The 17214-nt window shown below is 41.9% G+C and overlaps 1 protein-coding gene across 1 annotated transcript in view; it reads right to left on the bottom strand.

Annotated features, from left to right (window-relative positions):
• EEA1 (early endosome antigen 1) overlaps positions 1-17214 on the bottom strand; it is a 643459-nt gene that overhangs the window by 152895 nt on the left and 473350 nt on the right. Inside the window, exon 19 of the mRNA XM_053719231.1 lies at positions 5819-6125. Within this exon, the coding sequence (XP_053575206.1) occupies positions 5819-6125 (307 nt within the window). The remainder of the gene's footprint in view (positions 1-5818; positions 6126-17214) is intronic.

The raw sequence follows: 17214 nt of genomic DNA, 5'->3' as shown, positions 1-17214 counted from the left end.
ACAGTATAAGGACCGATAAACAGGGATGAGAGTTTACGTGAGGGATAAGGCAACCGGAGATGTCGAGTGGATAACCCAAACCTTATCCCCTTTCACATAGTCAGGAGAAAGGGATTGCTTATGATCATAATAAGTTTTATGGGTCTCCTTGGTCTGGAGAATATTTTCTTGTACAGATGCAAAAGTGCAAGCGATGGAATTCACTAGTTCGTTAACAAGAGGACAGGAACTATCTTGGAGGGCTTCGTGATGAAAACATGGGTGGAATCCATAGTTAATGTAGAAGCGTGAAAACTTGGTAGAGGTGTGAATTGAGTTGTTATAAGCGAATTCTGCATATGGTAAAAGACTTGACCAGTTATCCTGTGCAGTATTGGTAAAACAACGTAAGAACTGTTCTAACCATTGGTTGGTTCTTTCCGTCTGTCCATTCGTTTGTGGATGAAAAGAAGTGCTTAATCTTTTTTGTATGTTTAGGGTTTTACATAACTGATCCCAAAATTTACTGGTGAATTGAGACCCTCAATCAGTTGTAATGCTGAGAGGTAGTCCGCAATGTTTTATAACATGCTGAATGAGGTGATGTACGGTTTCAGAGGCGGTGGGTAATTTTGTAGTAGGTATGAAATGTGCCATCTTGCTGAACAGGTCAACAACCACAATTATGGTGGTATATGAAGAGGATTTTGGTAGTTCCACTATATAGTCGAGGGCGATGTCTGTCCAGGGTCTTTTTGGAGTTGGCAGTGATAGCATCAGTCCGGATGGTTTTTTATTTTTTGTTTTTGATACTGTACAGACAGTACAGGATTTTATGTATTCTTTGATATCATTTATCATGGTAGGCCACCAAAAATTTCTGGAAATTAAATCGATAGTCTTTTGTATTCCAGGATGCCCTGCTAGTGGAGTATCATGGTTAGTTGATAGGGTTGTAGCTCTTAAAGGGACAGTAAACCTTAAAAATAATGTTATATAATTCTGCACATAGTGCAGAATTATATAACATTATATTAGCCAAACATTATAAAACATAATTGTACCCTATTAATTTTTTTTTAAAAACGCTGTTTTACAGACCCGCTCTCTGTACTCTGCTGAGCGGGTCTGTTATATTTACTCAGCGCATCAGGCCAGCTGTATAGTCACAGCTCGGCCCGACCGCGCCATAAGACTAAGTGCAGCTCGCTCCTGCTCTGTCTGACAGCAGGAGCGAGCTGCACTTAGTGCTATGGCGCGGTCGGGCCGGGCTGTGACTATACAGCTGGCCCGATGCGCTGAGTAAATAGAACAGACCCGCTCAGCAGAGTACAGAGAGCGGGTCTGTAAAACAGCGTTTTTTTTTAAAAAATGAATAGGGTACAATTATGTTTTATAATGTTTGGCTAATATAATGTTATATAATTCTGCACTATGTGCAGAATTATATAAAATTATTTTGAAAGTTTACTGACACTTTAAGCTTTCTGGCACATAGACAAGTGTATTATGATATAGAAGACCATCAGTGCCTAAATGTAGTTGTTTTGAGGGTAACTGGGTGTCAGAGTCCTGATGTTTTTTAAATAGCGAAGTGGCACTCTCGGTGAGACCTATTATTCGGTCTCTTGGTATTATTGTTTGTGAGTGTTGAGGGGTAGTTGGTTTCTCATGTATTCGTGATAAAGCATCAGCTTTTAAGTTTTTATTACAGGGTCTATATGTGATTAGGTAATTGAATCTGCTGAAATATAAGTTCCAGCAAACTTGTCTGGAGGTGAGAGTGCGGTTGGTTTTGAGGAACTGTAAATTCCTGTGATCTGTGTAGATCAGTATAGGTATGTCAGTACCTTCTAGTAGGTGGCGCCAGTGTTCAAGGGAAGATCTTATAGCTAAAAGATCTTTTTCACCAATAGCATAATTAACTTCAGAGTCATTCATTACACGGGAATAGCACGCAACAGGATGAAGGGGATGTTTTAGTGATTTCCTTTGTGACAAAACTGCACCTATGGCGTAATTGGAGGCATCCACCTCCAACACGAACTGAAGTGTTGGATTTGTATATGAGAGGATGGGGGCTGAGGTGAATTTTCGTTTTAGGTTATCAAAGACTGTCTGGGATTGTTCAGTCCAGACAAACTTGATATTGCTTTTAGTGAGATTCGTGAGTGGTTTGGCGTACTGGGCAATTTTTTTTAATAAACTTTCTATAAAAGTTGGCGAACCCCATGAACCTCTGTATGTGTTTTTTAGTTGTTGGTGTAGGCCAGTCTGAGATGGTAGGAATTTTAGTGTCCTCCATGTTAATCCCGTCAGGGGTGATCACATAACCCAAGAAAGTGATAGTGTTGGTGTAGAATATACATTTTTCAGGCTTTGCATTTGATTGATGTTGTCTCAACCTGGAGAGTACTGTTCTGACATGTTTTATATGATCGGTTTGGTTTTGTGAGTAAATTAAAATATCATCCAAATAGATGACAACAAAAGTATCCAATAAATCTTTGAAGATATCATTAATTAAATATTGAAATGTTGCAGGCGCGTTGCAGAGACCAAATGGCATCACGACATATTCGTATAGTCCGTAACGAGTACGGAATTCCGTGAGCCACTTGTCTCCCTGTCTAACGTGAATGAGGTTATACGCGCCTCTGAGATCAAGTTTAGTAAAACAAGTTGCCCCCTCCAGGCATTCTATGAGCTCAGGGATGAGGGTATCGGTTTTTAATCGTACGCTTATTTAGTTCTCTGTAATCGACTATGGGGCAAATAGTATCTTTGTTCTTTACAAAGAACATGACAACGCCAGCTGGTGAGGTGGACGGTCTAATGAAACCTTTCCTGAGATTGTCATCAAGGTAGGTTTTAAGATAATCTAATTCAACTTTTGATAGGGGGAAGATATGACCACAGGGTATATCAGCCCCGGGTAGTAAATCTATGGGGCAGTCATACTTCCTATGTGGGGGAAGGTTCTCTGACTACTTCTTGCAAAACACATCTTTGAAATCAGAATATTCAAGTGGTATGTCACTGTTTTGTGTGTGGAGGATGAGATGACTGTTGTGACAGGTGGTCTTGCAGTATTGTGAGTTAAACTGGACTGTAGATGCTGTCCAGCGTATGTCTGGATCATGTAACAACAACCATCAGTAACCTAATACTAAAGGGTATAAGGGAGAAGCAATCACATCGAAACTGATGTACTCAGTATGTGACGATGTGGTTGATACCAACAATGGAAAAGTTTGAAATTGAATAGGACCAGATGATATCTGATTACCATCAATAACTCTCACTAACACAGGTTTTTTTTCTGGATAAGTGGAATTTTATTTACAGTGGTAAAGGTTAAATCAATATAATTGGCACTAGCTCCGGAGTCAATTATCGCCTGAGAAGGAAGTCGATGGTTCTCCCACTGTAAAGTAAGGGATAATAAACAGTGAGTAGAGTGCGGACTTTGTAAGCTATAACAGAAATCTGATAATTCCAGCTTACCCTTTTTCTGACGTGCAAGGATGGGACAATCTCTGACAGTATGTTGTATGGCTCCACAGTACATGCAGAGATTGTTATTTCTCCTCCGGAGTTTCTCTTGAGGGTTTAAGGGAGCCCTTATGACTCCGATGTCAATTGATTCTGCTGTGGTGTGTGGTAAGGGCCTAGTGTGCTGTGGCGTTGGGAGAGATATACTGACACGTTTGGGAGCGAAGTCAGAAGAACCACGTTCATTTCTGCGTTCGCGCAAACGTCTATCCAAACTGATACTTAGGTTTATTAAACCTTCTAAAGTTTGGGGCAAATCCACCCTTGCTAACTAATCTTTAAGAGGGTCAGACAAGCCTAACCTAAACTGATTTCTTAGTGACAAGTCGTTCTATCCACTATCTTTGGACCACCTTTTAAACTCAGTAACATAATCCTCTACTGGTTTTTTATACTGCTTTATGGATCTCATAGTGTTTTCAGCAGTTAGCTGTTTATACAGATCATCGTACAATTTAGACATTGTTTGAAAAAAGGTGTCCAAAGATTGTAGGATAGTATCATTTGTTTCAAAGAAACTATTTGCCCAAATACGGGGTTCACCCCTCAAGTATGATATTGTTGTGAGAACGTTAACATGTTTAGTAGGATAGGTATGTGGCTTAAGAGTGAAAAGTAGGTAACAGGCATTTCTAAATTCCCTGAAGTGTTTTCTATCACCTGAAAAAACGCCAGGGGGACTTACATTAGGTTCAATCATTTGTACAGTCTTTTGCTTGTCAGTAATTTCTTTAATATAAGTCTTAAGAGAGGTATTCTCATGTTGCAGGGAGTTAAGAGCTTGTGTGATAGTTTCAACTCTATCTGTTAGTGTCTGTACATGGGTAACCAAATCTACTGGATTCATAGTGGATACGGCTTGATAATATTGTCAAATATGTAGACTCTTTAGTTCCTAGAAGGAAAAAAATAGATAACAGTAATTGCTGAATCCAACTGTAGGATTTGTTGCTACAATGTAAGGATAAGATAATTCTTTATAATAGCAAGGTAGGTAATGTGGAAGGGTTAATGCTTCAAGATTCGCTACTGTCAATGATATAATGTATCATGGTATGAAGCAGAAACTCTTATCTTTCTATTGGGTGTTTGAGGTTATGTTATGTAAATCTATTGCCATAGGGACGCAGCAGGTTATGGCAGAGATACAAGACATATGACACCAGGTTAGATCAGTTAGTAAGTAAAAGCGGAAGGCAGGCCTACAAATAATATAAGTACATGGTTAACATAATTTCTTTAAGTCTCTTAAAAGTACCCCTCATGTAATAGGACAATATGTGGTAAGACTTTGGGTTGTTCAATCTTACTTTGTTTGCTGGGGAGACACGCCGAGTGAGCGTGTTGCTGCGATGCAGGCTGATATCCGACTGAGCTTCAGCGTGTGACGTCACCGCACGAGTCTGAACTGCTGTCTGGGGATTGTGGACTGAATCAGCTGAGTTACGGCACTCGGAGAGATGGTAGTGTGAACACAGGTAGTAAATGCTGACAGCTTACGGAAGGCCAGCAATAATATTGGATCCTTAAGCGTTGCTGAAGTAGGCAAACAGGAGCTATTGATCCTGGGAGATGAAGGTGATTATAAGCGAATAAGCTGAGGTTTTATAGCTTGAAAACTTTCCTTAGGAGTAAGTGTTCAGAACACATGTGGAAGGAAAAGAAAATTACGAAGCACTGAATGGATTGTGGGAGGTAATTTTATACAGGTGGATTAGAAGTAGCACACCTCCTAATTAAAGGGATAGAAACAAGTATGGGGAAGCCTGAATATGACACACAGAGATTGACATGGCTACTTCAAAACCCCAGTCCTCTCCTGAAGGGAAAATACCCATTAAAGGACTATCCATTTCTTCTAACACTTTCTCTGCCATTCTCCTTTAGCGATGAAAGCAAAGAATGACTGGGGGGATAGAGGAAGTGGGAGGAATATTTATAGCCTTTGGCTGGGGTGTCTTTGCCTCCTGGTGGCCAGGTGTTGATATTCCCAACAGTAATGAATGAAGTTGTGGACTCTCCCTACCTTTGGAAAGAAAACTAAAACAGCATCAATTTAAGATTGGGATATAATGCCCAGAATGGAAAAGGAATGTAGCCAAACAGAACAGGTATAGGGCAGTTTGAAACACTCCAGATGTGTAGTGCATTCATAAAATGTCATATACTTCCCTGGAGCATAATACTGTGGTCTATGTGTTTAAATAAAGACTTATTCAAATGTTAAACATATTTAAATTATATGCCCCCCCCATCAAAACAGTCAATTTAATATAAAACATACCACTTCTTTCCCCTTCTGCTTTTCCTTATCCAGTTTATCATTTGATTCCTTAAGAGATTGAATGCTCTTCAATAGATTATCTTGGGTGTCTGTAAGATCTTTCTGCAAAGAATCTCTTTCCAGTTTGGCTTTCTCTACATTGACAACAGCTTCTTGCATCTTTGCTGCCATTTTCTCCAGGTCTTGCTTTAGTTTTTCCTGAGTCTCTTTAAGACTGATCGCCTCCTTCTCTTGTTTTGCAAAAATCTCTTTTGTCTGTTGAAGAGCTTCACATTTCTTCTGTAGTTCATTCTTTGTTTGTGAAACTCTGCAAACAAAAAGGAAATTTATTCTTACCTGATAAATATGTTTCTTTTACAATACGATGAGTCCACAGATTTCATCCTTACTTGTGGGATATCGCCTCCTGATCAGCAGGAGGAGGCAAAGAGCACAACAGCAGAGCTGTATATATAGCTCCTCCCTTCCCTCCCACTCCAGTTATTCGACCGAAGTTAGGGAAGAGAAAACAAAAGCCAAGGTGCAGAGGTGACTGAAGTTTAACAAAAATAAAGACCTGTCTCATAAAAACAGGGTGGGCAGTGGACTCATCGTATCGTAAAAGAAACAAATTTATCAGGTAAGAATAAATTTCCTTTTCTTTTACAAGATACGATGAGTCCACGGATTTCATCCTTACTTGTGGGATACAATACCAAAGCTATAGTACACGGATGAAACGGGAGGGACAAGACAGAGAACCTAAACGGAAGGCACGGCTGCTCAAAGAACTTTGCTCCCAAAAACAACCTCAGACGAGGCAAAAGAATCGAATTTGTAAAATTTGGAAAAAGTGTGAAGAGAAGACCAAGTTGCAGCTTTGCAAATCTGTTCGACAGAAGCATCATTGTTGAATGCCCATAAGGAAGCCACAGCCCTAGTGGAAAGAGCCGTAATTCGTTCAGAAGGCTGCTGTCCAGCAGTCTCATATGCAAAATGGATGATACTCTTCAGTCAAATGAGAGAGAGGTAGCCGTAGCTTTCTGACCTCTACGCTTCCCAGAAAACACAATAAACAGGGAAGACGATTAACGAAAATCCTTAGTGGCCTGTAATTAAAAACTTTAAAGCACGGACCACGTCCAAAGTATGTAACAGCTGCTCCTTTATAAAAGAAGGATTAGGACACAAGCAAGGAACAACAATTTCCTTATTAATATTTTTTAGTAGAAACAACCTTAGGAAGAAAACCAGTTTTGGTACATAACACCACCTTATCGGAATGAAAAATAAGATAAGGAGAATCACAATGTAATGCTGAAAGCTCAGAAACTCTGCGAGCAGAAGAAATAGCAACCAAAAATAAAACTTTCCAAGATAATAACTGAATATCTATGGAATGCATAGGTTCAAACGGAACCCCTTGAAGAACATTAAGAACTAAATTCAAACTCCCAGGAGGAGCAAATGGTCTAAATATAGGCATGATTCTAGTCAGAGCCTGACAAAAAAATTGAACATCTGGAACATCTGCCAGACGCTTGTGTAGCAAAATAGACAAAGCAGAAAGCTGTCCCTTTAAGGACCTTGCTGACAACCCTGTCTCCAATCCTTCTTGGAGAAAACACAAAATCCTGGAAATCCTAACCCTACTCCATGAGTAGCCCTTGGATTTGCACCAATAAAGATATTTACGCCATATCTTATGGTAAATCTGTCTAGTAACAGGCTTACGTGCCTGAATCAAGGTATCAATGACTGAATCAAAAAACCCTCGCTTAGATAAAATCAAGCGTTCAATCTCCAAGCAGTTAGCTGGAGAGAAACTAGATTCGGATGATGGAAGGGTCCCTGAATAAGAAGGTCTTTCCTCAATGGAAGCTTCCACGGAGGCTGAGATGACATGTCCACCAGATCGGAATACCAAGTCCTGCGAGGCCACGCAGGGGCGATGGGTTTCACCGATGCCCTCTACTGTTTGACTCGAGCAATCACCCGGGGAAGAAGAGCAAATGGAGGGAACACATAAGCTAGGCTGAAGGACCAAGGCATGCCAAGGCATCTATCAGCTCGGCCTGGGGATCCCTGGACCCGTATCTCGGAAGCTTGGCATTCTGATGAGATGCCATAAGATCCAACTCCGGCCTGCCCCATCTGAGAATCAGGTTGGCAAATACCTCCGGATGGAGTTCCCATTCCCCCGGAAGAAAAGTCTGTCTGCTCAGAAATTGCGCTTCACAGTTGTCCACACCTGGGATGGGGATCGCTGACAGATAACAAGAGTGAGACTCCGCCCACTGAATTATCTTGGCTACTTCTGTCATCGCTAAGAAACTCCTTATCCCTGATGATTGATGTAAGCTACAGTCGTAATGTTGTCCAACTGGAATCTGACGAATTTGGCCGAAGCCAACTGAGGCCAAGCCTGAAGCACAATGAGTATTGCTCTCAACTCTAGGATATTGATGGGAAGTAGAGACTCCGTTCGAGGAGCCCTCAGGGAGTTCCAGACTGCTCCCCATCCTATCAGGCTGGCATCCGTTAACACTATCACTCATGAGAGTCTGCGGAAGCATGTCCCCTGGGATAGATGATCCAGCGACAACCACCATAAGAGAGTTCCTTGTCTCCTGATCTAGATTTATTTGAGGAGACAAATTCATATAAAATCCATTCCACTGTCTGAGCATGCTCAGTTGCAGAGGTCTGAGATGAAAATGAGCAAACGGAATGATGTCCATTGCCGCTACCATCAATCAAATTGCCTCCATGCACTGAGCCCCTGACAGCCGAGGAATGGTCTCAAGGGTTCGGCATGTATTCAGAATCTTTAACTTTCTGACTTCCGTCAAAAAGATTTTCATGGATAGAGTCTCGATTAGAGTTCCCAAGAAAAGTACCCTTGTCTGTGGAACTAGCAAACACTTTTCCAGATTCACTTTCCACCCGTGAGTCCTTAGAAAGGACAGAACAATGTCAGTATGAGACTTTGTTAGCTGATAAGACGACGCCTGGATCAGAATATCGTCCAGATAAGGCGCCACTGCAATGCCCCGCGGTCTTAGAACCGCCAGTAGAGACCCCAGAACCCTTGTGAAAATTCTGGGTGCCGTGGTCAGACAGAAAGGAAGAGCCACGAACTGAAAATGTTTGTCCAGAAAGGCAAACCTCAGGAACCCGTGACGATCTCTGTGGATAGGAACATATAAATATGCATCCCTTAGGTCCACTGCCGTCATAAATTGACCCTCCTATATAAATGGAAGGATGGTACGACTAAGAGCCATCAAAAAAAAAAATTGGAACTCCGAGAAACTTGTATAGACTCTTGAGGTCTTAAGATAGGATTGAAGGTTCCCTCCCTTGTTTGGGAACTACAAACAGAGTAAACAGGACAAATTACTCCCATGGAAGAGAGGTCTCCTACACAACGTAAGAGTGCCTCCTTTTGTAGCTGGTCTGCAGAGAATCTTAAAAGCAGACACCTGTCCACCTTGAATTCCCGAAACACTATTTTCAAATTCTCTTAAAATTTCAAAAGAAATCATATCCATCAAGTCAAGATTCAACAAGCCCTTCCAGGAACAAAGCATTAAACTTCTTGACTCGGTATATATATATATATATATATATAAAACCAGACTCTAACCCCAAGGCTCAGCGAGCTGGGACAGAGAAACCTGAAACCTATCCCATTTTGAGAAGGATAGGAAATAAAGAAAATAGCCTTGAAAGCCTTTGTTAGGTTAAGTAGAAGGGCAGGCAGCATGGAAACCCAACAGCCAGACCGGGATTTGAAACTCCAAACCACTTACTTACAAGGCACCTCAGCTATCCACTAGGTTACAATGGAATAGCTGTATTCTATCCAGAATCTTATTCAGGGGAGGTTCTGACTAATAGTATCAGACACAGATTGATGCCACTGTATGAAGTGGGTAAAGCGCGCCAATCACCCGCAAGTGACTCAAGGCGCTGCTCAATTCAATCGACCTCAGAAGGATGAGAGGCTGAGTGGACCTCTCCGGAGATCGAACCTGCAACCCTTGGGCTGCTACAGAGCTCAGCCACAGAGACTTAGCAAGCTGAGCTATCTGCAGTTTTCCAATCTTCATCCCTATAACCTATGAAAAAATCCATCTGTATTCAAAGGAAAAAGTAGTTCTCTTCGTAAACTGGAAACTACTCCCCTCACCCTAGTCTGCCCAGCCCCTTAGTTAAGTTGGGTATGGAAAACAGCTCTTTAAGTATAGGGAATGCATGATATGCAAAGAAAAACTCCGGACGGAGCATAAGAGGAAGCGCAGGGTACAGCATGTGTGCCCTAACATTTTGTGGACATTATAGGTTTGTGGCATAAAATGACACTGTCAAAATACTCCCAAACAGCAAACGCTTTAAAGGAGGTTCAAAGACAGAGTGTAATAGTTAATAAAAATTGACACAAAAAACATAATTTATGTAAGAACTTACCTGATAAATTCATTTCTTTCATATTAGCAAGAGTCCATGAGCTAGTGAAGTATGGGATATGCATTCCTACCAGGAGGGAAAAAGTTTCCCAAACCTCAAAATGCCTATAAATACACCCCTCACCACACCCACAAATCAGTTTAACGAATAGCCAAGAAGTGGGGTGATAAGAAAAAAGTGCGAAAGCATAAAAAATAAGGAATTGGAATAATTGTGCTTTATACAAAAAAATCATAACCACCACAAAAAAGGGTGGGCCTCATGGACTCTTGCTAATATGAAAGAAATGAATTTATCAGGTAAGTTCTTACATAAATTATGTTTTCTTTCATGTAATTAGCAAGAGTCCATGAGCTAGTGACGTATGGGATAATAAATACCCAAGATGTGGAACTTCCACACAAGAGTCACTAGAGAGGGAGGGATAAAATAAAGACAGCGAATTCCGCTGAAAAATAATCCACACCCCAAAATAAAGTTTTATTCTTATAATGAAAAAAAAAACTGGAATTATAAGCAGAAGAATCAAACTGAAACAGCTGCCTGAAGTACTTTTCTACCAAAAACTGCTTCAGAAGAAGAAAACACATCAAAATGGTAGAATTTAGTAAAAGTATGCAAAGAAGACCAAGTAGCTGCTTTGCAAATCTGATCAACCGAAGCTTCATTCCTAAACGCCCAGGAAGTAGAAACTGACCTAGTAGAATGAGCTGTAATCCTTTGAGGCGGAGTTTTACCCGACTCGACATAAGCATGATGAATCAAAGATTTTAACCAAGATGCCAAAGAAATGGCAGAGGCCTTCTGACCTTTCCTGGAACCGGAAAAGATAACAAATAGACTAGAAGTCTTTCGGAAATCTTTAGTAGCTTCAACATAATATTTCAAAGCTCTAACTACATCCAAAGAATGCAACGATCTTTCCTTAGAATTCTTAGGATTAGGACACAATGAAGGAACCACAATTTCTCTACTAATGTTGTTAGAGTTCACAACTTTAGGTAAAAATTTAAATGAAGTCCGCAACACCGCCTTATCCTGATGAAAAATCAGAAAAGGAGATTCACAAGAAAGAGCAGATAACTCTGAAACTCTTCTAGCAGAAGAGATGGCCAAAAGGAACAGAACTTTCCAAGAAAGTAATTTAATGTCCAGAGAATGCATAGGTTCAAACGGAGGAGCTTGTAAAGCCCCCAGAACCAAATTCAAACTCCAAGGAGGAGAGATTGACTTAATGACAGGTTTTATACGAACCAAAGCCTGTACAAAACAATGAATATCAGGAAGATTAGCAATCTTTCTGTGAAACAACACAGAAAGAGCAGAAATTTGTCCTTTCAAAGAACTTGCAGACAAACCTTTATCCAGACCATCCTGAGGAAATTGTAAAATTCTAGGAATTCTAAAAGAATGCCAGGAAAAATGATGAGAAGAGCACCAAGAAATGTAAGTCTTCCAGACTCGATAATATATCTTCCTAGACACAGATTTAAGAGCCTGTAACATAGTATTAATTACGGAGTCAGAGAAACCTCTATGACTGAGAATCAAGCGTTCAATCTCCATACCTTCAAATTTAATGATTTGAGATCCTGATGGAAAAAAGGACCTTGAGATAGAAGGTCTGGTCTTACCGGAAGAGTCCAAGGTTGGCAAGTAGCCATCCGAACAAGATCCGCATACCAAAACCTGTGAGGCCATGCTGGAGCCACCAGCAGAACAAACAAACGCTCTTTTAGAATCTTGGAGATCACTCTTGGAAGAAGAACCAGAGGCGGAAAGATATAGGCAGGATGATACTTCCAAGGAAGTGACAATGCATCCACTGCCTCCGCCTGAGGATCCCTGGATCTGGACAGATACCTGGGAAGTTTCTTGTTTAGATGAGAAGCCATCAGATCTATTTCTGGAAGACCCAAGATTTGAACAATCTGAAGAAACACCTCTGGGTGAAGAGACCATTCGCCCAGATGTAACGTCTGGCGACTGAGATAATCCGCTTCCCAATTGTCTACACCTGGGATGTGAACCGCAGAAATTAGACAGGAGCTGGATTCCGCCCAAGCAAGTATCCGAGATACTTCTTTCATAGCCAGAGGACTGTGAGTCCCCCCTTGATGATTGACATATGCCACGGTTGTGACATTGTCCGTCTGAAAACAAATGAACGATTCTCTCTTCAGAAGAGGCCACGACTGAAGAGCTCTGAAAATCGCATGGAGTTCCAAAATGTTGATGGGTAATCTCGCCTCCTGAGATTCCCAAACCCCCTGTGCTGTCAGAGACCCCCATACAGCTCCCCAACCTGTCAGACTCGCATCTGTTGAGATCACAGTCCAGGTTGGAAGAACAAAAGAAGCCCCTTGAACTAAACGATGGTGATCTGTCCACCACGTCAGAGAGTGTCGTATAATCCCTGCACCACTGGTTCAGCATACAAAGCTGAAGAGGTCGCATGGGAAAACGAGCAAAGGGGATCGTGTCCGATGCAGCAGTCATAAGACCTAGAATTTCCATGCATAAGGCTACCAAAGGGAATGATTGAGACTGAAGGTTTCGACAAGCTGAAACCAATTTCAGACGTCTCTTGTCCGTCAGAGACAAGGTCATGGACACTGAATCTATTTGGAAACCTAAAAAGGTTACCCTTGTCTGAGGAATCAATGAACTCTTTGGTAAATTGATCCTCCAACCATGTTCTTGAAGAAATGACACAAGTCGATTCGTATGAAATTCTGCTAAATGTGAAGACTGAGCAAGTAAAAAAAAGATATCGTCCAAATAGGGAAAAACCACAATACCCTGTTCTCTGATTACGGATAGCAGGGCACCGAGAACCTTTGAAAAAATCCTTGGAGCTGTTGCTAGGCCGAACGGCAGAGCCACAAATTGGTAATGCTTGTCTAGAAAAGAGAATCTCAGAAACGGATAGTGATCTGGATGAATCGGAATATGCAGATATGCATCCTGTAAATCTATTGTGGACATATAATGCCCTTGCTGAACAAAAGGCAGAATAGTCCTTATAGTTACCATTTTGAATGTTGGTATCCTTACATAACGATTCAATATTTTTAAATCCAGAACTGGTCTGAAGGAATTCTGCTTCTTTGGTACAATGAATAGATTGGAGTAAAACCCCAGACCCTGTTCCAGAACTGGAACTGGCACAATTACTCCAGCCAACTCTAGATCTGAAACACATTTCAGAAATGCTTGAGCCTTCACTGGATTTATTGGAATGCGAGAAAGAAAAAATCTTCTTGCAGGAGGCCTTACCTTGAAACCTATTCTGTACCCTTGTGAAACAATGTTCTGAATCCAAAGACTGTGAATCGAATTGATCCAAATTTCTTTGAAAAATCGTAATCTGTCCCCTACCAGCTGTGCTGGAATGAGGGCCGCACCTTCATGTGGACTTGGGAGCTGGCTTTTGCTTTCTAAAAGGCTTGGATTTATTCTAGACTGGAGATGGTTTCCAAACAGAAACTGTTCCTTTAGGGGAAGGATCAGGCTTCTGTTCCTTATTCTGACGAAAGGAACGAAAACGATTAGCAGCCCTATATTTACCTTTAGATTTTTTATCCTGAGGTAAAAAACATAATTTATGCTTACCTGATAAATTCCTTTCTTCTGTTGTGTGATCAGTCCACGGGTCATCATTACTTCTGGGATATAACTCCTCCCCAACAGGAAATGCAAGAGGATTCACCCAGCAGAGCTGCATATAGCTCCTCCCCTCTACGTCAGTCCCAGTCATTCGACCAAGAATCAACGAGAAAGGAGTAACCAAGGGTGAAGTGGTGACTGGAGTATAATTTAAAAGATATTTACCTGCCTTAAAACAGGGCGGGCCGTGGACTGATCACACAACAGAAGAAAGGAATTTATCAGGTAAGCATAAATTATGTTTTCTTCTGTTATGTGTGATCAGTCCACGGGTCATCATTACTTCTGGGATACCAATACCAAAGCAAAAGTACACGGATGACGGGAGGGATAGGCAGGCTCATTATACAGAAGGAACCACTGCCTGAAGAACCTTTCTCCCAAAAATAGCCTCCGAAGAAGCAAAAGTGTCAAATTTGTAAAATTTGGAAAAAGTATGAAGCGAAGACCAAGTTGCAGCCTTGCAAATCTGTTCAACAGAGGCCTCATTCTTAAAGGCCCAAGTGGAAGCCACAGCTCTAGTGGAGTGAGCTGTAATTCTTTCAGGAGGCTGCTGTCCAGCAGTCTCATAGGCTAAACGTATTATGCTACGAAGCCAAAAAGAGAGAGAGGTAGCAGAAGCTTTTTGACCTCTCCTCTGTCCAGAGTAAACGACAAACAAGGAAGAAGTTTGGCGAAAATCTTTAGTTGCCTGCAAGTAGAACTTGAGGGCACGAACTACATCCAGATTGTGTAAAAGACGTTCCTTCTTTGAAGAAGGATTTGGACACAAGGATGGGACAACAATCTCTTGATTGATGTTCCTGTTAGTGACTACCTTAGGTAAGAACCCAGGTTTAGTACGCAGAACTACCTTGTCTGAGTGAAAAATCAGATAAGGGGAATCACAATGTAAGGCTGATAACTCAGAGACTCTTCGAGCCGAGGAAATAGCCATTAAAAACAGAACTTTCCAAGATAACATTTTTATATCAATGGAATGAAGGGGTTCAAACGGAACACCCTGTAAAACGTTAAGAACTAAGTTTAAACTCCATGGTGGAGCAACAGCTTTAAACACAGGCTTGATCCTAGCTAAAGCCTGACAAAAGGACTGGACGTCTGGATTTTCTGACAGACGTCTGTGTAACAAGATGGACAGAGCTGAAATCTGTCCCTTTAATGAACTAGCTGATAAACCCTTTTCTAAACCTTCTTGTAGAAAAGACAATATCCTAGCGATCCTAACCTTACTCCAGGAGTAACCTTTGGATTCGCACCAGTATAGGTATTTCCGCCATATTTTATGGTAAATCCTTCTGGTAACAGGCTTCCTAGCCTGAATCAGGGTATCAATAACCGACTCAGAAAAACCACGTTTTGATAAAATCAAGCGTTCAATTTCCAAGCAGTCAGCTTCAGAGAAGTTAGATTTTGATGTTTGAATGGACCCTGTATCAGAAGGTCCTGTCTTAGAGGTAGAGACCAAGGCGGACAGGATGACATGTCCACTAGATCTGCATACCAAGTCCTGCGTGGCCAAGCAGGTGCTATTAGAATTACTGATGCTCTCTCCTGTTTGATTTTGGCAATCAATCGAGGAAGCAGCGGGAAGGGTGGAAACACATAAGCCATCCTGAAGTTCCAAGGTGCTGTCAAAGCATCTATCAGAACTGCTCCCGGATCCCTGGATCTGGACCCGTAGCGAGGAAGTTTGGCGTTCTGGCGAGACGCCATGAGATCTATCTCTGGTTTGCCCCAACGTCGAAGTATTTGGGCAAAGACCTCCGGATGAAGTTCCCACTCCCCCGGATGAAGAGTCTGGCGACTCAAGAAATCCGCCTCCCAGTTCTCCACTCCCGGGATGTGGATTGCTGACAGGTGGCAAGAGTGAGACTCTGCCCAGCGAATTATCTTTGATACTTCCATCATTGCTAGGGAGCTTCTTGTCCCTCCCTGATGGTTGATGTAAGCTACAGTCGTGATGTTGTCCGACTGAAACCTGATGAACCCCCGAGTTATTAACTGGGGCCAAGCCAGAAGGGCATTGAGAACTGCTCTCAATTCCAGAATGTTTATTGGAAGGAGACTCTCCTCCTGATTCCATAGTCCCTGAGCCTTCAGAGAATTCCAGACAGCGCCCCAACCTAGTAGGCTGGCGTCTGTTGTTACAATTGTCCAGTCTGGCCTGCTGAATGGCATCCCCCTGGACAGGTGTGGCCGATGAAGCCACCATAGAAGAGAATTTCTGGTCTCTTGATTCAGATTCAGAGTAGGGGACAAATCTGAGTAATCCCCATTCCACTGACTTAGCATGCATAATTGCAGCGGTCTGAGGTGTAGGCGTGCAAAAGGTACTATGTCCATTGCCGCTACCATTAAGCCGATCACCTCCATGCATTGAGCTACTGACGGGTGTTGAATGGAATGAAGGACGCGGCATGCATTTTGAAGTTTTGTTAACCTGTCTTCTGTCAGGTAAATCTTCATTTCTACAGAATCTATAAGAGTCCCCAAGAATGGAACTCTTGTGAGAGGAAAGAGAGAACTCTTCTTTTCGTTCACTTTCCATACATGCGACCTTAGAAATGCCAGAACTAACTCTGTATGAGACTTGGCAGTTTGAAAGCTTGAAGCTTGTATTAGAATGTCGTCTAGGTACGGAGCTACCGAAATCCCTCGCGGTCTTAGTACCGCTAGAAGGGCACCCAGAACCTTTGTGAAGATTCTTGGAGCCGTAGCCAATCCGAATGGAAGAGCTACAAACTGGTAGTGCCTGTCTAAGAAGGCAAACCTTAGATACCGGTGATGATCTTTGTGGATCGGTATGTGAAGGTAAGCATCCTTTAAATCCACTGTGGTCATGTACTGACCCTCTTGGATCATGGGTAAGATTGTCCGAATAGTTTCCATTTTGAACGATGGAACTCTTAGGAATTTGTTTAGAGTCTTTAAATCTAAGATTGGCCTGAAAGTTCCCTCTTTTTTGGGAACCACAAACAGGTTTGAGTATAACCCTTGTCCTTGTTCCGACCACGGAACCGGATGGATCACTCCCATTGTTAACAGATCTTGTACGCAGCGTAGAAACGCTTCTTTCTTTATCTGGTTTGTTGACAACCTTGACAGATGAAATCTCCCTCTTGGGGGAGATAATTTGAAGTCTAGAAGGTATCCCTGAGATATGATCTCTAGTGCCCAGGGATCCTGAACATCTCTTGCCCAGGCCTGGGCGAAGAGAGAGAGTCTGCCCCCTACTAGATCCGGTCCCGGATCGGGGGCTCTCGGTTCATGCT

Source organism: Bombina bombina, chromosome 6, assembly GCF_027579735.1.
Source record: "Bombina bombina isolate aBomBom1 chromosome 6, aBomBom1.pri, whole genome shotgun sequence".
In the NCBI taxonomy this organism is placed as follows: domain Eukaryota; kingdom Metazoa; phylum Chordata; class Amphibia; order Anura; family Bombinatoridae; genus Bombina; species Bombina bombina.
The sequence above is the reverse complement of the archived record's forward strand: the minus strand, read 5'-3'. Positions and strand labels throughout refer to the sequence as shown.